Here is a 15,668-nt window from a genome sequence, read left to right on the forward strand (position 1 = left end):
GCTACGAGATGGGGACGAAATACGGCGGCAGGCGTTTTGTTTTGATATGATGGAAAGAGCAAACACGGATAGGGAATTTTTAAAAAACATATGTTTTACTGACGAATGCATGTTTACCTTAAATAATGAATCCAATGTTCAAAATTATCGATATTGGAACAAAGAAAACCAACACAGGTTTGTCGAAACAAGGACGCAATATCCACAGAAAGTAAATGTTTGGGCAGGGATATTCGGACACAATATTATCGGGCCATTATTTCTTACGCGAAATTTAAATGCAGAATATTATTTGGAACTACTCGAAAATCATATTTTACCTGCTTTACATGATACCGCTAAAGAAAATCAGGAAGTTTGGTACCAAATAGATGGCTGCCCGGAACATAGTACCCTGGCTGTTCGGGAATATTTAGACAATAGTTTTAACGGAAACGTTATTGACCTAAATCATACAGTAAATTGGCCAGCAAGGTCTCCTGCTATTTCGCCAAATGATTTCTTCCTCTGGGGCCATTTAAAAACAGGATATACAAGGATAAAAAATACCCAAATCTAGACGAGTTAAAAAATGCTATTTCTGCCAAATACAATAGAATTTCAGTTTACCAACTATGAATGTAAGAAGAGAATTTTATGATCGCCTGGGTTATTGTCTAGCAGTCGATGGAGGAATATTTGAGCATCTTCTTAAATCCTAAAGTTCTAACAATTTAATAGTAGGTACCTAAATTAATAAGATATTGAATATTGTAATAATACTATAATTAACCTTGTAATTGATTACTTTATTTTACTTTAATTCATATTAATTTGTATTTATAAATACATCTTTAAGATTTCCGATGTAGGAATGAGTTTTCAATAATAATAAAGCACTAAATAGGTAAATTTCTGAAATGACAACTTCATTTGACAGTTATCTTTTACCTTGACTGGTGCTCATAAGTAAATATAGGGCTATAAGAAAGGAGAAATACTTAAAAAGAAATCGGCGATAACTCGTAAACGAGCTAATGAAAAATATCTAAAGTTATTCTTTTGAATGTGGGTTTTAGTGCTCTTCAATAAACCTAAATAGAATTATTCTCTAAAATAATTAGGGAAGCCAAAAATTGACCCTATTAAAATTTACATGGGATTTCCTATGTCCCGTCCGACACCCGGTATATTTTAGAAATTTATCGACATAATCTTCTCTGTTTTAATTATATTTAAAATTTTCTTCAGTACGTCACTGAAGGTAGCAATTAACATCACTTGTTTTTCACGTGTTTTCTTATCGATTTACTCTGTAATTTCAGCCTATGTTTGTCGCAGTAGGCTGGCTCTGGATCTTCTGTCGCCAAGAATACTCTTTAGGTAGAAATAAAACACTAAAAAATTAATTTATGCTATTATTTTGCACGTGTAGAAAAATGAAAATTTTCTGTAACAAAAAACAGAGCGTTTTCCAAGTGAAATCTAAAAAAAAAGAAAACCATAAATCCTAGCGATAGGAAGGGAGAAACATTTTTTAACAATTCCAAGACCGGAAATGAGATTTCGATGATGTTTTCACCTGAGTGCGGACATCGGTGGACCGGAAGTAAGCCAGAGGGATGTAGAATATGTGTTCTGCGAGAAATGATTCGTAAAAGAAATTTTGATAAATGTAAGAGTCTTAATAAAAAGTTGTGTATTTTTTTAATCTAATTTATATTTATTAATTAATTTTTTTGATAACATTTTTCAGTGATATAATATTGTTGATACTTTTAAATTAATTTTCTTGGGACATTTAGGCTCCGAAAATATTGGAATAATGTTTTCATCTTGTAAAAAAACTTTATTTAGTGTGTAGACAAACGTTTCGATCCACAATAATATAGGATTTTTGGATATTAATTTTTGTAAATTCTTTTATGGTAAGTGTTAAAACAAATTAACGTCCAAGCATTCTATAAACTTAAAAAAAATAAAACAATGTAATAAAAAAAAGTGATGAGAAGAAAATTGTTGGACTAGGGCTTTATTATTTTTTTTGTTTATTTGAATAACTCATTAAGCCTATATGTTTGTTTTTAGGGTTCCGTACCCATAGGGTAAAACCGGGAACCCTATTAAAATAAAAACAATACAAAATAAAAACACTAAATCACCACAATACACCAAAACAATTTTACTTTTACACTGGACGCGAGTTTTGCTAACCATGTTAGCATCATCAGCAGATGATTATAAACTAAAGTAAAAACTATAAGTTGAGCGTTTATATACTCGCCCAGTGGGTACCGAGTGGGCGTGGCAAAATCTAGCCAACCGAGTCAGAGCCCACTGAGCGTAACAGTTAGATTTCCGCCACTAGAGTAGTAGGAACAAAGAACTTGAAGGAATTGGACCGTTGTCTCTGTTCATACTATCTTTACATTTATTAATTCTGATGCTTTCATATGCATCTAATTGCCTGTAATTTGAGACTTGTTTAATTAATTTTAATTATAACACATCCAACCCTCAACTGTAATAAGGGAACCCTATTACTAAGACTTCGCTGTCCGTTCGTCCGTCTGTTACAAAGCCATATCTTATGAACCGTTATAGCTAGACAGTTGAAATTTTTACAGATAATGTATCTAAGTTGCCGCTATAAGAACAAATACTAGAAACAGAATTATATAAATGTTTATAAATAAAAAAGTACTTTCACTAATCATTATCTTTTAAGTAAGAATTTTACATAGAATCTTTCAAGTCCTCGGTGGCCGCGTGGTTAAAGCGTTAGGACTTTACACTGCTATGACGTTGAAGCCGTAGTAAGGCAGGTTCGAATCCTAGTCAAGGCGACTTTTTTTTAATCGTTTTTTTTTAAATTTTTACATATTTATTTTTACTTTTTACATATTTATTATTGATTAATACAATTTTTAGTAATGTCTTTCTTCATTTTCTTTTAAATTACTTATACGCGCATTCAAAATTTCAGCTAAATCAGCTAAAAAATTATAATAATATAGTGTTTAATGTTGTATAGATAATGAATGGTACGGAACCCTTCGTGCGCGAGTCCGACTCGCACTTGACCAATTTTTTTAATCTTTTATTCAAAGATATTGATAGAATCTAAACTTCTAAAATTATTTTTAATCGTATTTCGAGACCTAAATAAAAAAGCAACTTTTTTCAAACGCACTTCAAACTTCCGAAATGTCAACGCGTTTAATTCCACATCCCTACGGCTTTTCGTCACCGTATATAACGTCAAATGTCAGAGCGAAAGTTCCTCTGCTGCCTCCCCTAGCTCAATCAAAATTTTATTCTCCCCAGCGAGGTTTAGGCAGTGTGCCGTAACCATAACGTCGTCCCTAATCATCTTGCGGCCTCATATCTCGCGTCCACATCGTATTAACCCATCAGAAATATCTCCCCACCCTTTTTCCCGCTTTCCGTTTGCCGGAAAACTTTGCCCGGAAAATATCGCCATCGTAATTTTAAAATGTGTCCGATTTCAACCCGACTTTTCTGAATTATGTTTGAGAACGAGGTTTGATATATGATTATTATGGCGTTCTGAACAAATCGAGCAGTAGGAATTTAATAAGGTTAAAGGGTTAAATCGTGAATTTACATTCGTAGATATACCGGGTGTTTCTCAAAAGTGGCTCGCCTTTATAACTTTTTTATTTTTTCAGATCAAACATGAGATTTGGTATGTTAGTATATGACATAAATTAGGATTAGTTGACGTATTCAGTTGTTTTCGTTCACTTTCTGTTTCACAGGAAATCACTACAACTTTTGAATTTTAAACAACACTGTTGTGATCCCACCGCTGCCACCAAAATGTAAGGAATTGCTGCCAATATGAGATTTCTTCTTATGTTGAGGGTCCTTCTAATGTTGATGTTTCTTCTGCTTCTTTTAATGTTGCTTTTAACAATAATTTATACTTCTTCTTTATTAAATATTTTATTTTAAGAAAAACCTTAACAATTTAACAACTTAGAGCGGTAAAAATAAAGAGCTAAAAAGTAACATAACAAATTTGAATAAATAATATCACAAGTTTACAAATTCGGGTCAACTTTTTTACGCGAGCAGATGAGAACGATTCTTAACGTTATTTGATGCCCTGAACTCAGATCTTAAATCCGCTTGTCAGGATTGGCTCTAGTTTTCGGTGTGGCCTAGTCGTATCCACTATGAGCCAGGACAACAAAATGTGTCTTCTGTACCACTTGTAAACCCACAGAACGTTTTACTGCCACCTCTTCACATTAAACTTGGCCTTATTAAGAACTTTGTCAAAACGCTCAATCGCGAAGGAGTTTTCAGTTTCCAGTACTTAACCAAGTTGTTTCCAAAACTGTCATACGCAAAAATTTAAGAAGGAATCTTTGTCGGACCTGATATTCGAAAACTAGTGACTGACGCAACGTTTACAAAATGTTTAACGCTTGATGAGGCAGCAGCATGGGCATCGTTTCAAAGTGTTGTTCACAACTTTCTCGGTAATCATAAATCACCGGATTACAAGCAAGTAATCGACACTTTGTCGCAAAATTACCACAAGATTGGAGCTCGAATGTCTTTCAAGATACATTTTCTGCATTTACATCTTGATTTTTTCCACAAAACTTAGGCGACACGAGCGACGAGCAAGGAGAGCGGCTAAACCAAGATATAGCGAAAATCGAAAGGCGATACCAAGGATTTTGGGACGAAGGCATGATGGGCGATTACTGTTGGATCCTAATCCGTGAAACAGATCCCAAGGAGTATAAAAGACTCAGTTCAACCTATGTTCATTTCTGATTTATGTTGTTTTATAATAAAAACAATAGATGACCGTTAACGGCCAAAAATAGTAAAATAATTAATTTATTGAATATTTCGAAAACTAGAACCAATCTTAAAAAATGGACTGCTGATTTGGATTCAGCTCCAAAAATAATCTTAGAAATTGCTTTTAGTTGCTCAGGTCCAAAACCGTGTATACTTGTGTATTTGGTGACATAATTCCGGAAAAAGCCGAACCGCTCCGAAATTATCAAAAGCTTTGGAGAGCGACCGTTGTAAGAATAGCGCCAAATAGTATTTACATCAGGGCCATGTAAGTGAAATATTTAAAATGGTTCCAGCAAAAGTTTCCCAATTATGACGGGTGATGGCGCTGATCGTCAAGATTTTTGGACAGGGATTTTGCTTACCGACAATACGACGTGAGCTACGACCGGACCAGAACCAATCAAAATGATCAGTCTTTCTTGGACATTTGCCGCGGAAGTGTGTTTTAATTTCTGTTGTGATAAGTGTGGTTGTGTTTGCAGTTTGATTTTTCGGTTTTGATATTATGTTAAAATTAATTTTGAAGTATTGTATCACCTGTTTTTATGTAATAGTACTTTTTTTAGTTCTATGATCTAATATGTTATGATTTGTTAATGTTTGTTTAACAATGTTATACCAAAGAGGTTATACTTAATATATCAATTTGCATAGCCTAACTTTTTTATCAATAAACTTTGTAGATTTTCAGATTATTTAATTCCTTTTGTTTCCGTTTGTAATTTTATTTTTAAGACATATTATGTGATTGTTTCAGATAATATGTTTTAAAAATAAAATTGCAAATAGCGAATAAAAATAATTAAAATAAAAAGGTGTATTTTACAATTCCCCCCGACCCCGCACCCCTTTGGCTAACCTGTAAATGTCAGCTTTGTCGAGAGATGGCGCTACGACAGTGGAACCGATTTATTACAAGGAATTTGGGCTTCTTTTTCGTTAGTATATTCTGTGATTTACATTATCCTTATGGGCACTTTCCAATCTAAACTTGTTTCTTTTATTTATGTTTTAATTGAGTTTTTTGGACATGGTGAATGATCGTAAATTCTTAAGTATAAAGTATAATTTATTCTACTAATTTCGAGGTAGGAATGAAGCTCTTTAAATTTTAATTAATTTTAATTTTTTTTCTATTTTTAAGCCCTACTGAATGAAGCTCTTTAAGTTTAAATATCAAATAAAACTTTTTTTCATAAATGTATCAATCTTATTAACCAAATCCATATTCATGCATACAACAGACATATACACCACACAGCGAAGTGATGGAAAATGCTAATTCTCCCGAGCTATGCCTGGATTTGCCATTAGGAAAATTCAATGGAGACAAGGCAACACACGTTGCGGATCCCTTTTATTTTGGAATTGTTGCGCCGCCGACAGGAATAAGGGGTGAATGGGGAAACCATGAAAGGTGGAGGGGTGGGGGTTACGGATGTGACGAAAGCAAGAGATTTTCGATTGACTGGAGGATCGAGGGGGCACACGTCAAATATTTGGTCTGCGCGGGGGTAGCTATTTATTTTTAGACTTGTGTTGGATAAAGTTACAGTTATTTATTTACTCATTAAGGTGGTCCAAAGTTTGTACTGTGCCTCTATATACAGGACGAGTCATCAAAAAGAAAAAAAATTGAAAAATTCAGAACAAAACTCAAACTCTTTTTTTAATTTTATGCTGTATTGCGTTGCAAAACCAGGCAAACCAGACCGGTAAACTACGGTAAAGAGCGGTTCCTGAAAAACATCGGTTTGATACGGAACGGTTTGGTAAAATATTGGAAACGTCAAATGTTGACACTTTCTAAATTTCAATACCTCTATTATAAAATTTATCTTTTATGCATTTTTAATGTACCAATTCTCTGCTTTTACGTTTGCTTCTTCTTTTCAATGGAGTTTAATATTGAAAAGTACTTTATTAATAAACTGTTAAACTCGTTAGACAGTCAAGTAAAGATTTGCAGGCCCAGTATTAAAACAGATCAATAATAATAATAAACAAATCTAATCAATATTTATATTTTTATAGCTTACAAAACATTCACGATTACTTGTTGCCTTGTTTTTCATGTTTTCTTTAAATGTTCCTGACTTTAAGAAACAGTGGCTGCATGATAAGTTTAAATTTAAATGGCCCTAAAAAGTCATTCTATTTAGTTACTGAAATTAATTTACCTTTACTGCCTACCTCCATTGCTTTTGGATGTAAAGACAAAATATTATTACAAATTTTAGAAAGTAAATGAGAATTTTACTCGAACTTCCAATATTTGCTTGATTTCTGTCACATAAATGACACTGATTGACAAACAAAACCGGAAAAACCAGCCTTCTCGCGCTGGTTAGTTTGGTGATAATTATAACCGAATTTTTCTGGAACCGTGTTCCGTAACAAGAAAACTTTCAGGAAACCGATAGAAATGGAACATAAAACCATAACCAAGGTAAGCAACGGAATACACCCTTAGTTACGTTATCATGGAAATATTCGGTGCCCGACTGACTAACTAGAATTTAAAATTCCCGCTGGGGATTCAGGTGGTAGCGCTGCTGTAAAAAATGCCAAGTTGCCACTTTTATTTATTTATTTCCTGACATTGTCATTCGTTTTGACACTTTAGTTTTGTATTACGAGTTTTTGGTTTAAATGAATTGTGTTGTGATACTTTAAACTTAAATATTTTTACTAGCAGATCTTGCAGTCGAACACTGTTCTTTTTAGAACCTTTTTTAGTGCAAAGTACATAAGATAGCGTAGATATATAAATATCGTGCTCCGCATTCCTAAGTGGATAGTTGTGAGAAGGCCTTTCCGGAATAGAGAATATGTGCTTGCGGATTAAGCAAACGGATTCAAAAATGAATAAGGAAGGAAGAGTCAGTATTTTGAAATTTTTAAAGAAATTCTGGCAGTGAGTTCTACTGTTTAGTCCCAATAAGTATCGAACTGCTCTCAAAGTTTGAAAATACGACCAAATTTTGTCGCGCAGCAAGTACCCCAGAATGGAAGGGCATAACGAAGATGCGACTCAAAAAGGGCATAATAGACCATTCTAGAGGTTGATGAGTTAAGTTCCTTAGAAACTGATCTTAGCGCAAAACAGGCAGAGCTTAGTTTCTTTGATAAGGCTTCGATGTGCAAGTCCCATTTTAACGAGTTGTCTACAACAAGTCCTAAGAATCTCATAGGATTAAAAGGTTATATAGTACTTTTATATGACAAAACTTTAGTTTTTGAAAGGTTGAGGCATAGGAGATTAGAATCGCACCAAGATTTAATGGTGCGTAAGTCACTGGATATAGTATTATATAGTGCCGTAACATCTGGGCCGCTCCAAGTGAAACTAGTATCGTCCGCAAAGAGGCAGATTTTACCGCTAATCTCTAGATTTGCAATGTCGTTGATAAACACCAGAAATAAAATAGGGTCAAGTACTGAACCCTGAGGGACACCACATTCTATAGGCTTAAAAGAAGACATAAACATATCAATCCTCACAAGCTGCCTTCTGTTGCCAAGATACGACTTAAGCCATTCGAGCGGCACTTCCCTGAGTCCATGGTATTGCAATTTGTTAATTAAGATATTATGATTTACACAGTCGAAAGCCTTAGAGAAATCACAGAAAATTGTAGCTGTAGAGTGATGGTTATTCAGGCTAGAGTATACATTATTAAAAAGGTCGAACATATAGCATCATTTGTGCAACTGTTACTTAGAAATTCCAAATTGATGGGTAGAAAGTACTTTATATTTAAGGAGAAAAGATAGAAGCCTTTTTTTAACCAATCTTTCAATGATCTTAGATAATGTGGGCAGGAGAGCACACACAATTGGGCGATAGTTCGAAGCTTGATCTTTATCTCCTCCTTTATGCAGAGGAATAATTATTGCTGTCTTAAGGCAGTTTGGAAAAACTCCTTTTTGGAATGACTCATTATTTAAAGTAGTAAGATAGATTAATGTGCATTCCGGAAGTTCAGAGAACATTTTGAGAGTAAGCCCATCAGTCCCAGATGAGAATTTATTTTTAATACTTTTAATTGTACTACGGAGCTCGGGCGTGAAGAAGAAAGTGTGTAAATTCTCATTTGCTTTTAGGGAGATATGAAAGTGAATCATGAGAAGGAGTTATGGTGTTCACTAAAATTTTAGCCACATTAACAAAGTAAGTGTTTAAATCTTCAGGTGAATTAAAGACTGTGCCAGACGAAGTCTTATTCCTTAAGTCATTTACAATAGCCCAAGTCTCTTTAGCAACATTACCGGATTTGGCTAGCCTCCCATTATAATAAATGTCCTTAGCAGCTTTTATAGTCTTACAATAAACCCTTCTATAAAGTTTCACGTAATTATGAAAGAAAACGTTGTCTGTGAATTTTTAAAGGTGTCGTATAGATAGCTTAATAACTGTTCCAAAAAAACTCATCGCAACCTTATTCAAATATTTTGAACAGGAATCAATTGCCTTTTCAAAGAGAAAACCACTAATACCCAATACATTAATATTTGTTTTATAGTCAATAGTTTTTATACGATTTCAATTTTTAATACCACTAATTTTAGATAAAAATAAATGTGTTTTTCGCTTTTTCAGCCAATAGTTTTCGAATATTTCAGCTAAAAAAATATCACATTGTGGGCAGATAGAAAAACAAAAATTTACATTGCAATGAACACGATTTCATTTTTTTTGTACATAAACGAATATCAGGTCAATAGAAGTATTAAAATTATTTTTTTTTCTGTATAATTAAAACCGATATTTATTTTTATTTGGAAATAGCTGTCTGGAAACCATCAAATGTCAGATGCAATATGGAAAACATTTCTTTTTATAAATCAAGCTGTATACAATTAAGGGTTTAATGTATCTCTCTGACGAATTGAACAAAAATTTACACAACCATCAAAAATAATAAAAAATATCGGTTTAAGGACCCTTTTGAAATATTTATGCGGGGTGTCAAAAAATAGTGTATCTAAAGCGGCCCATACATTATCAAACAAATTGCGCAACGAAGCGATGCGCAACGTTGCGTTGCACAACTGATTCAGCGGTCCATACACTATCAAACAAATTGCGCAACAAAGCGATGCGCAACGTTCCGTTGCACAACTGCCTCACCCATGCACTTAGTAAAATTTTGATCAAACCGTTTATTAAAAGTTGTGCATTGTTTGAGAAACAATCATATCCTCAATTGCCATTGCATCAATTATTATCGTATATACCCTAGATGATGTCGATGATACCAAAAAACGAAAAAGAAAACAAAGAATTTGGATGAAAGAACTAAAATATTGCACAACGAAACGCAACACACACATACACTACACAATGCGTTGCGCAAACAGTCCTGTTGCACAAAAGAATTCAAACATTCTTGAACACATTGCGCAACAGTCTGCGTTGCGCAATTTGTTTGATAATGTATGGGCCGCTTAATGCGTGTCAAATACTCGTAAGCGAGTACACTGTGAGTGATTTTATACTATCGCCTCTACATAATATTAATATAATAAGTGAAAATAAATATTATATATGTTTTCTCTTTAATTTCTACAAGTCTTGGCTGTTAGAACTGATTTATTTATATTTTTCTCTCTATTATATTTTCCTAAGTTTTATGAGAATATTTTAATTCTGGCACTTCGTAAAAAGAACTTATTAAAAAAGTCAGAGGGTCATTAATTCTAGAAAATGCATTTTTTAAGCTTTGCGACAAAATTTAATATTCTCTATTTTCTTTCTTACTTTTTAATTATCAACACAACGGATTACGTTTTGCATTTTTTAATATTACTTACTTGATTTTATTTTCAATTTTTTTTCAATTATTATTACACAAAAGTTGACATTGTTAACATAAAAATGTCTAATTATAAGTTTTTGTAATAATGGAAATTAAAAATTGAATAATATTTTTATTTTATATTTTAAGCCCTCCTGAAGTAAAATATTAAAATTAAAATATTATTATATACTAGCGTGTACCAGCGACTTCGTTCGCGTCGAATTAATCATTTGTAATGGTGATGATAAAGCAAAGCAAGAATTTCCATTAACATACAAACTGGATAAAATTTTCTCACATTTATGTCAGCATGAGAAAAAACAATATGGCGATATTATTATATAACTTGGTAATATTTGAGGGGTAGTTTCATCTAGTTGGAATTTGACTTTCGAAAAATCCGTTTGCCAAAAATAAGCTTTTTACGTCAAGCAGTTTAAGCAGAATCGTGTTTAATCAATTATCCAACTTTTTGGAACACCCTGTATGATTTTTTAAAAAAATTCTAAATATGTAAAAAAACCAAATAAATTATGCTTGTCCAAGCGTTTTCCCGAAAGACTAACCGTTTTTTAAATAACAAATATTGTAATATTTGAGGGGCGTTTTCACCCTCTTGGAATTTGAGATTCGAGAAACCACTCCTTATCGAACCTCTCCACCACACAGTCAATCCGTTTGTCAAACATCAGCTTTAAATATCAAGCAGTTTAAGCAGAATTTTCATTAATCAATGGTCAAATTTTATGAAACACCCTGTATAAATTTATAAAAATCTTAAAATATGTAAAACAACAAAATAAAATATACGTGTTTAAGCGTTTTTTCGGAAACTTGACCGTTTTTTAAATAAAAAATATTGTAAAACTTGAGAGGTGGTTTCATCCTCTTGGAACTGGAATTTCGAAAAATCCCTTCTTATCGAACCTCTACACCCTAGAATCAACCTGTATGCCAAAATTGAGCTTCTTACGTTGAGTGGTTTGAGCAGGATCGTGATTAATCAGTATGTCAGTCACATAAGGATTTTTATATATTAGTATAGATTTATTCCAGACATTTTTTTGAGCATCTCAACTAATATTTAAGAAATTAAGATAACTTTTAGGTATCTCAATTACATATTTACATTAATTAATACAGATAAGAATAATACTTCATCAGAGTGTTTATTTTGAACTATATCTCACATCAAAATATTGACGCTGGTAAACAAAAATTTCAGTAATTTGAATACTGATAAACTTTTTGGATAATTTGATTACTAAATTTAAACATTCTTACAGTTTTAACTAATTACAAAGATTATAAAGTGCATAAAAACTTGGATTTATGAATCTTTTTTTTTTGATTAGCAAAATAAAAAAAGAACAACTATATCATTGTGGTTTGTTAAATGTAATGGTTCTCAAAATTTAGAGAGGTCTCCCACAAATCAAGTTTGCACAGGCGGTCCGTACGAAAAAATTGAACGTATGCGACGGCCTTTGCAGTCTTTCAGTTCATATTAATATAAATTGGTAGTGATTTTTTTTTTCTATTTTCCACTGAACCCTTTTCAAACTTTATGTAAATTTTCACACTGTCTCGGAAAATTTCTTGACGACATCGTCTCACAAAGAAAATGAGGGGATTTTTATTCAAACTAGAATTTTCTCCCTTGATTATATATATTTTTTTATGTCCCAGAAATAAACATAAAGAAAATTGGTAACAGGGTTTCTTTTCTAATGCAAAATGGTGAGAATTGATGGCAAGCTGTCGTGGTAAAATAGAATCAACTTCTTGACTCGTTCTAGGAAGAGGTTTAAAAACGAAAATATTTGAGTGTATTTTTACAAAAATGAAATCATTTGGTATGATTTTGTAAGAGAAATATATTTTTAAACTTAATAATTTTCTTTTATATTAGAATAAAACACATGATTTATTTTTCGCTTTATTAGAAAGCATTTTTCATTTACAGTGACATGCTTATTTGTAAGAAAAATTGAGCATTAGTTAAAAATAGCTTAACTAATTGCATAATGAATATTTTTCGTGACAAATTATTAAACTTGATTTATTGTATATGTTCAGCTGATTAATCTTTGGCTGGCACAAAGAATTACTTAAGGGATTCCATAGACGCTCAGTTCTTTAGCACAGGCTGACTGTGCAGACGAGTTTAGTCTGTACTAACAGTGCAAATTTTTTTAGGTGTACTATATTTGGACTCCATAACGATTATGAGTTTTTTTCGCGAAAAAAATATTTTGAATATTTGGTATTTTTTGAAAATAATTTTAGACAGTTTTTTAGTTTTTTTAGTTTAAAAACAGATAACTAAATTTCTTGATAATATGGCAACATAGGTAGTAGATTAAATCTGCAAGAAGGAAAACCTAGAAAAGATCCAGTAGTTCTCAAAATTTAAGCAAAACATTTTTTTTTTGGAATTTTTCAAATATAACTCGGTTATTTTGAATTTATTTGAAAAACGGTAAAGAGGAAATATGTTTTTTTTATCGAGATCTACCAGCTCCAAAAATATTTGCACTTCTTTAAGACTCGTCCTGTATAGAGTTCTGTCTTTCATTCTGTTCGCTGGGTCAATAAAAAAAAAAATATTCCTATCACTGTACTCCAAATATGTTATTTTTCAACATTATAATTTAATAAATTAACATAGAATTTGTTTATTTAACCTAGACATTTTGTCTTAAGTTATAATAGACTAAATTTTGTTTATGGACTGAAAGAAAATGAACTCAAAAAGCACCACACACGTCCAGTCTTCGAAGTTTACGCAGGCCAAATCTAAGTAGTTTTATTTCGCTCAGATTGGGTCAATAGTTTGCACAGTCGGCTGGAAAATCCCACACACGTGCTAATATGCCTGCACAGATCAGCTTTTCCAAATCAAGAATTGTTGACAATAAAAATGATGGCGAATAAGCAATTACGACAGAAAAACTCATAGAGATTAAAAATATACTGTCACTAAAAAAATAATAAACTCAGATGTTCCTGCAGAAAAATTAAAAACTCTTTAAAATCTGAAGAGTCAACTGTATGTGGCTTAACTTTAAGAATTCATTTCAATAGTCCGAAAAAATAGCAAAATAAGCGTTCGGCATTTAACGTTTTATGTCAAACTGGCTAGGTATTTTTACACAAATGAAGAAGGAAATTAAAGATAAAAGATTACACTATATCCGTATTGTAGCACATTTTTAGACAACTTCTTTATTTTTAAGATTTTGATGGTCAAACATCAACAAAATATTCCTTATGTTTGGACTAAATTTTCTCGAAAATAAAGACATAACTTAAAATTCCGTTACAATACGGAGATAGATTGAAGTTTTGTGAGTACAGTGGTGTATAATTTATATGGTTTTGTAACAAATTGATCGCTATTTTATGGCAAATACTGAAGCTATGCAAACCTTAATCAAGCCTTAATCAAAGCACGTGTGTTTGGAATTTTGGGTGTGGCTTAACACGACAGGATAGGGCTAAGCCTTAGGCAGATTTCTGAAATATAATATATATTTCAGAAAGTACAACGTATATTATATATTTCTCATCGCATTGGTCTAAATAATCGGTTATGTTTTTGATTATTTACTCACCCTGCCGTCGACGAACGTCACTGTACTCGGCAGCATGTAGTCCTCGTCCGCCATCTTGGCACGTACGCCTCTGGTAGCAGTGATCGTCCACCCAGACGTACCGTGTAAACAAATAGAGAACCACTCGTTGCCGCTGTCAAACAAATAAAACAATCGCGATCGGTCTATGTTTTCCCGCTGTTACTGCTATTTCTATCGTTTCGATGGAATTTCGTAAGGTTTCCTTCGTTCGCGAGCAACGATACGTCTCGGTTCAAGACCTAGGCCTACTATGCGAATAAACAGGCCGGAGACATGTACTGAATGTAGAATGGAGTTAATCACCGCAAACTTACAGATCTATTGCGTCTCAAGGCTTTGACACAAGCCAGTATCTGAGATGTTTTTACAGAGGTTAGTTCTCTATCTCCGATATCAGTTGTCGTTTTGGCGCACTCAGCGATGAGGTGTTCTGGTATTTCTTAATTTTCCCCACAGAATCTGCATTCGCCGTTTTTTAGCTTCAATCTACTGAGATGTTCATTGAGGAAATGTCCTGTTAAAAAGTTCGTACCAATCCGAAGATTGTTCTGACTTAAATCAAGGAAAATCGATTTTTCTCGGTGGTAAGTTCTGAGAAATATCTTTGAGTATTTTAGACCGTTGGATTCTTGAATTTCGTTTTAAGTTGGTTTAAACTTGGGATGCAGAACGGTTCTATGTCCAGTTAGTAGAGTGTTTGCTCTTTTTCTATCTAGATTGTTTGCTTTTTCACCGCCTTCTATGCCTTGGCGAGACACCCAAAGTAAAAAGACTGTATTTTCTTTGTTTAATTTGTTCAGCTTCTCTAGGAATTTCTTTAACCAACTTCGAATAAATGATTACTGAGTCGATGGCTTTTAATTCTGCTTGACTATCGGACAAGATGACTATTTCTTGTTTCTAATAGTTCCTATCTGAGGCTACCAGCGCAAAAACGGCCTAACCCCAAAAACTTGTTTTGAGAAAATTTGGAGTAAAGTCTAGTGACAATAATGCTACAGTACATCTGCTGGATCTGTGTCTATGAAAGGAATGCGGACAAAAAACATTTAAATAAACAGCAATATATTTTATACGTCCACTTGACGAGTACGTCACCGCAAATCGCTCCGCCCACACATTTTATTAGCCACTTGCAAATTTGTCGAATTTTTATTGATGGGACGCGTCGTCTAATTTTTTGTGAAAAAACATCGAGAGAATATCGTTTCCCCTCTCACGGATACCCCGTAGCTACAGAACGGACAGACGTACTGTACAATAAGATCGTAAAATTATACAGGGTAGTCCGAACTGTATTCCGGAAACTTCAGCAGCATATTCTGCGGATAAAAATAAGTATAAAAGTTTGTATAAATGTATGTCCTAAAATGCTTAGTTTCGAAGATACAGGGTGTAA

The 15,668-nt window shown here is 33.1% G+C and overlaps 1 protein-coding gene across 1 annotated transcript in view; it reads right to left on the reverse strand.

Moving 5' to 3' along the window:
• Positions 1-14,456, reverse strand: part of LOC115885650 (leucine-rich melanocyte differentiation-associated protein-like) — a 60,259-nt gene extending 45,803 nt beyond the window's left edge. Inside the window, exon 1 of the mRNA XM_030904626.1 lies at positions 14,249-14,456. Coding sequence (XP_030760486.1) covers positions 14,249-14,302 — 54 coding nt within the window. The 5' untranslated portion in view covers positions 14,303-14,456. The remainder of the gene's footprint in view (positions 1-14,248) is intronic.
• Positions 14,457-15,668: the final 1,212 nt, after the last annotated feature.

This window comes from Sitophilus oryzae, unplaced genomic scaffold (genome assembly GCF_002938485.1).
Source record: "Sitophilus oryzae breed Bouriz unplaced genomic scaffold, Soryzae_2.0 scaffold_410_pilon_pilon, whole genome shotgun sequence".
In the NCBI taxonomy this organism is placed as follows: Eukaryota; Metazoa; Arthropoda; class Insecta; order Coleoptera; family Curculionidae; genus Sitophilus; species Sitophilus oryzae.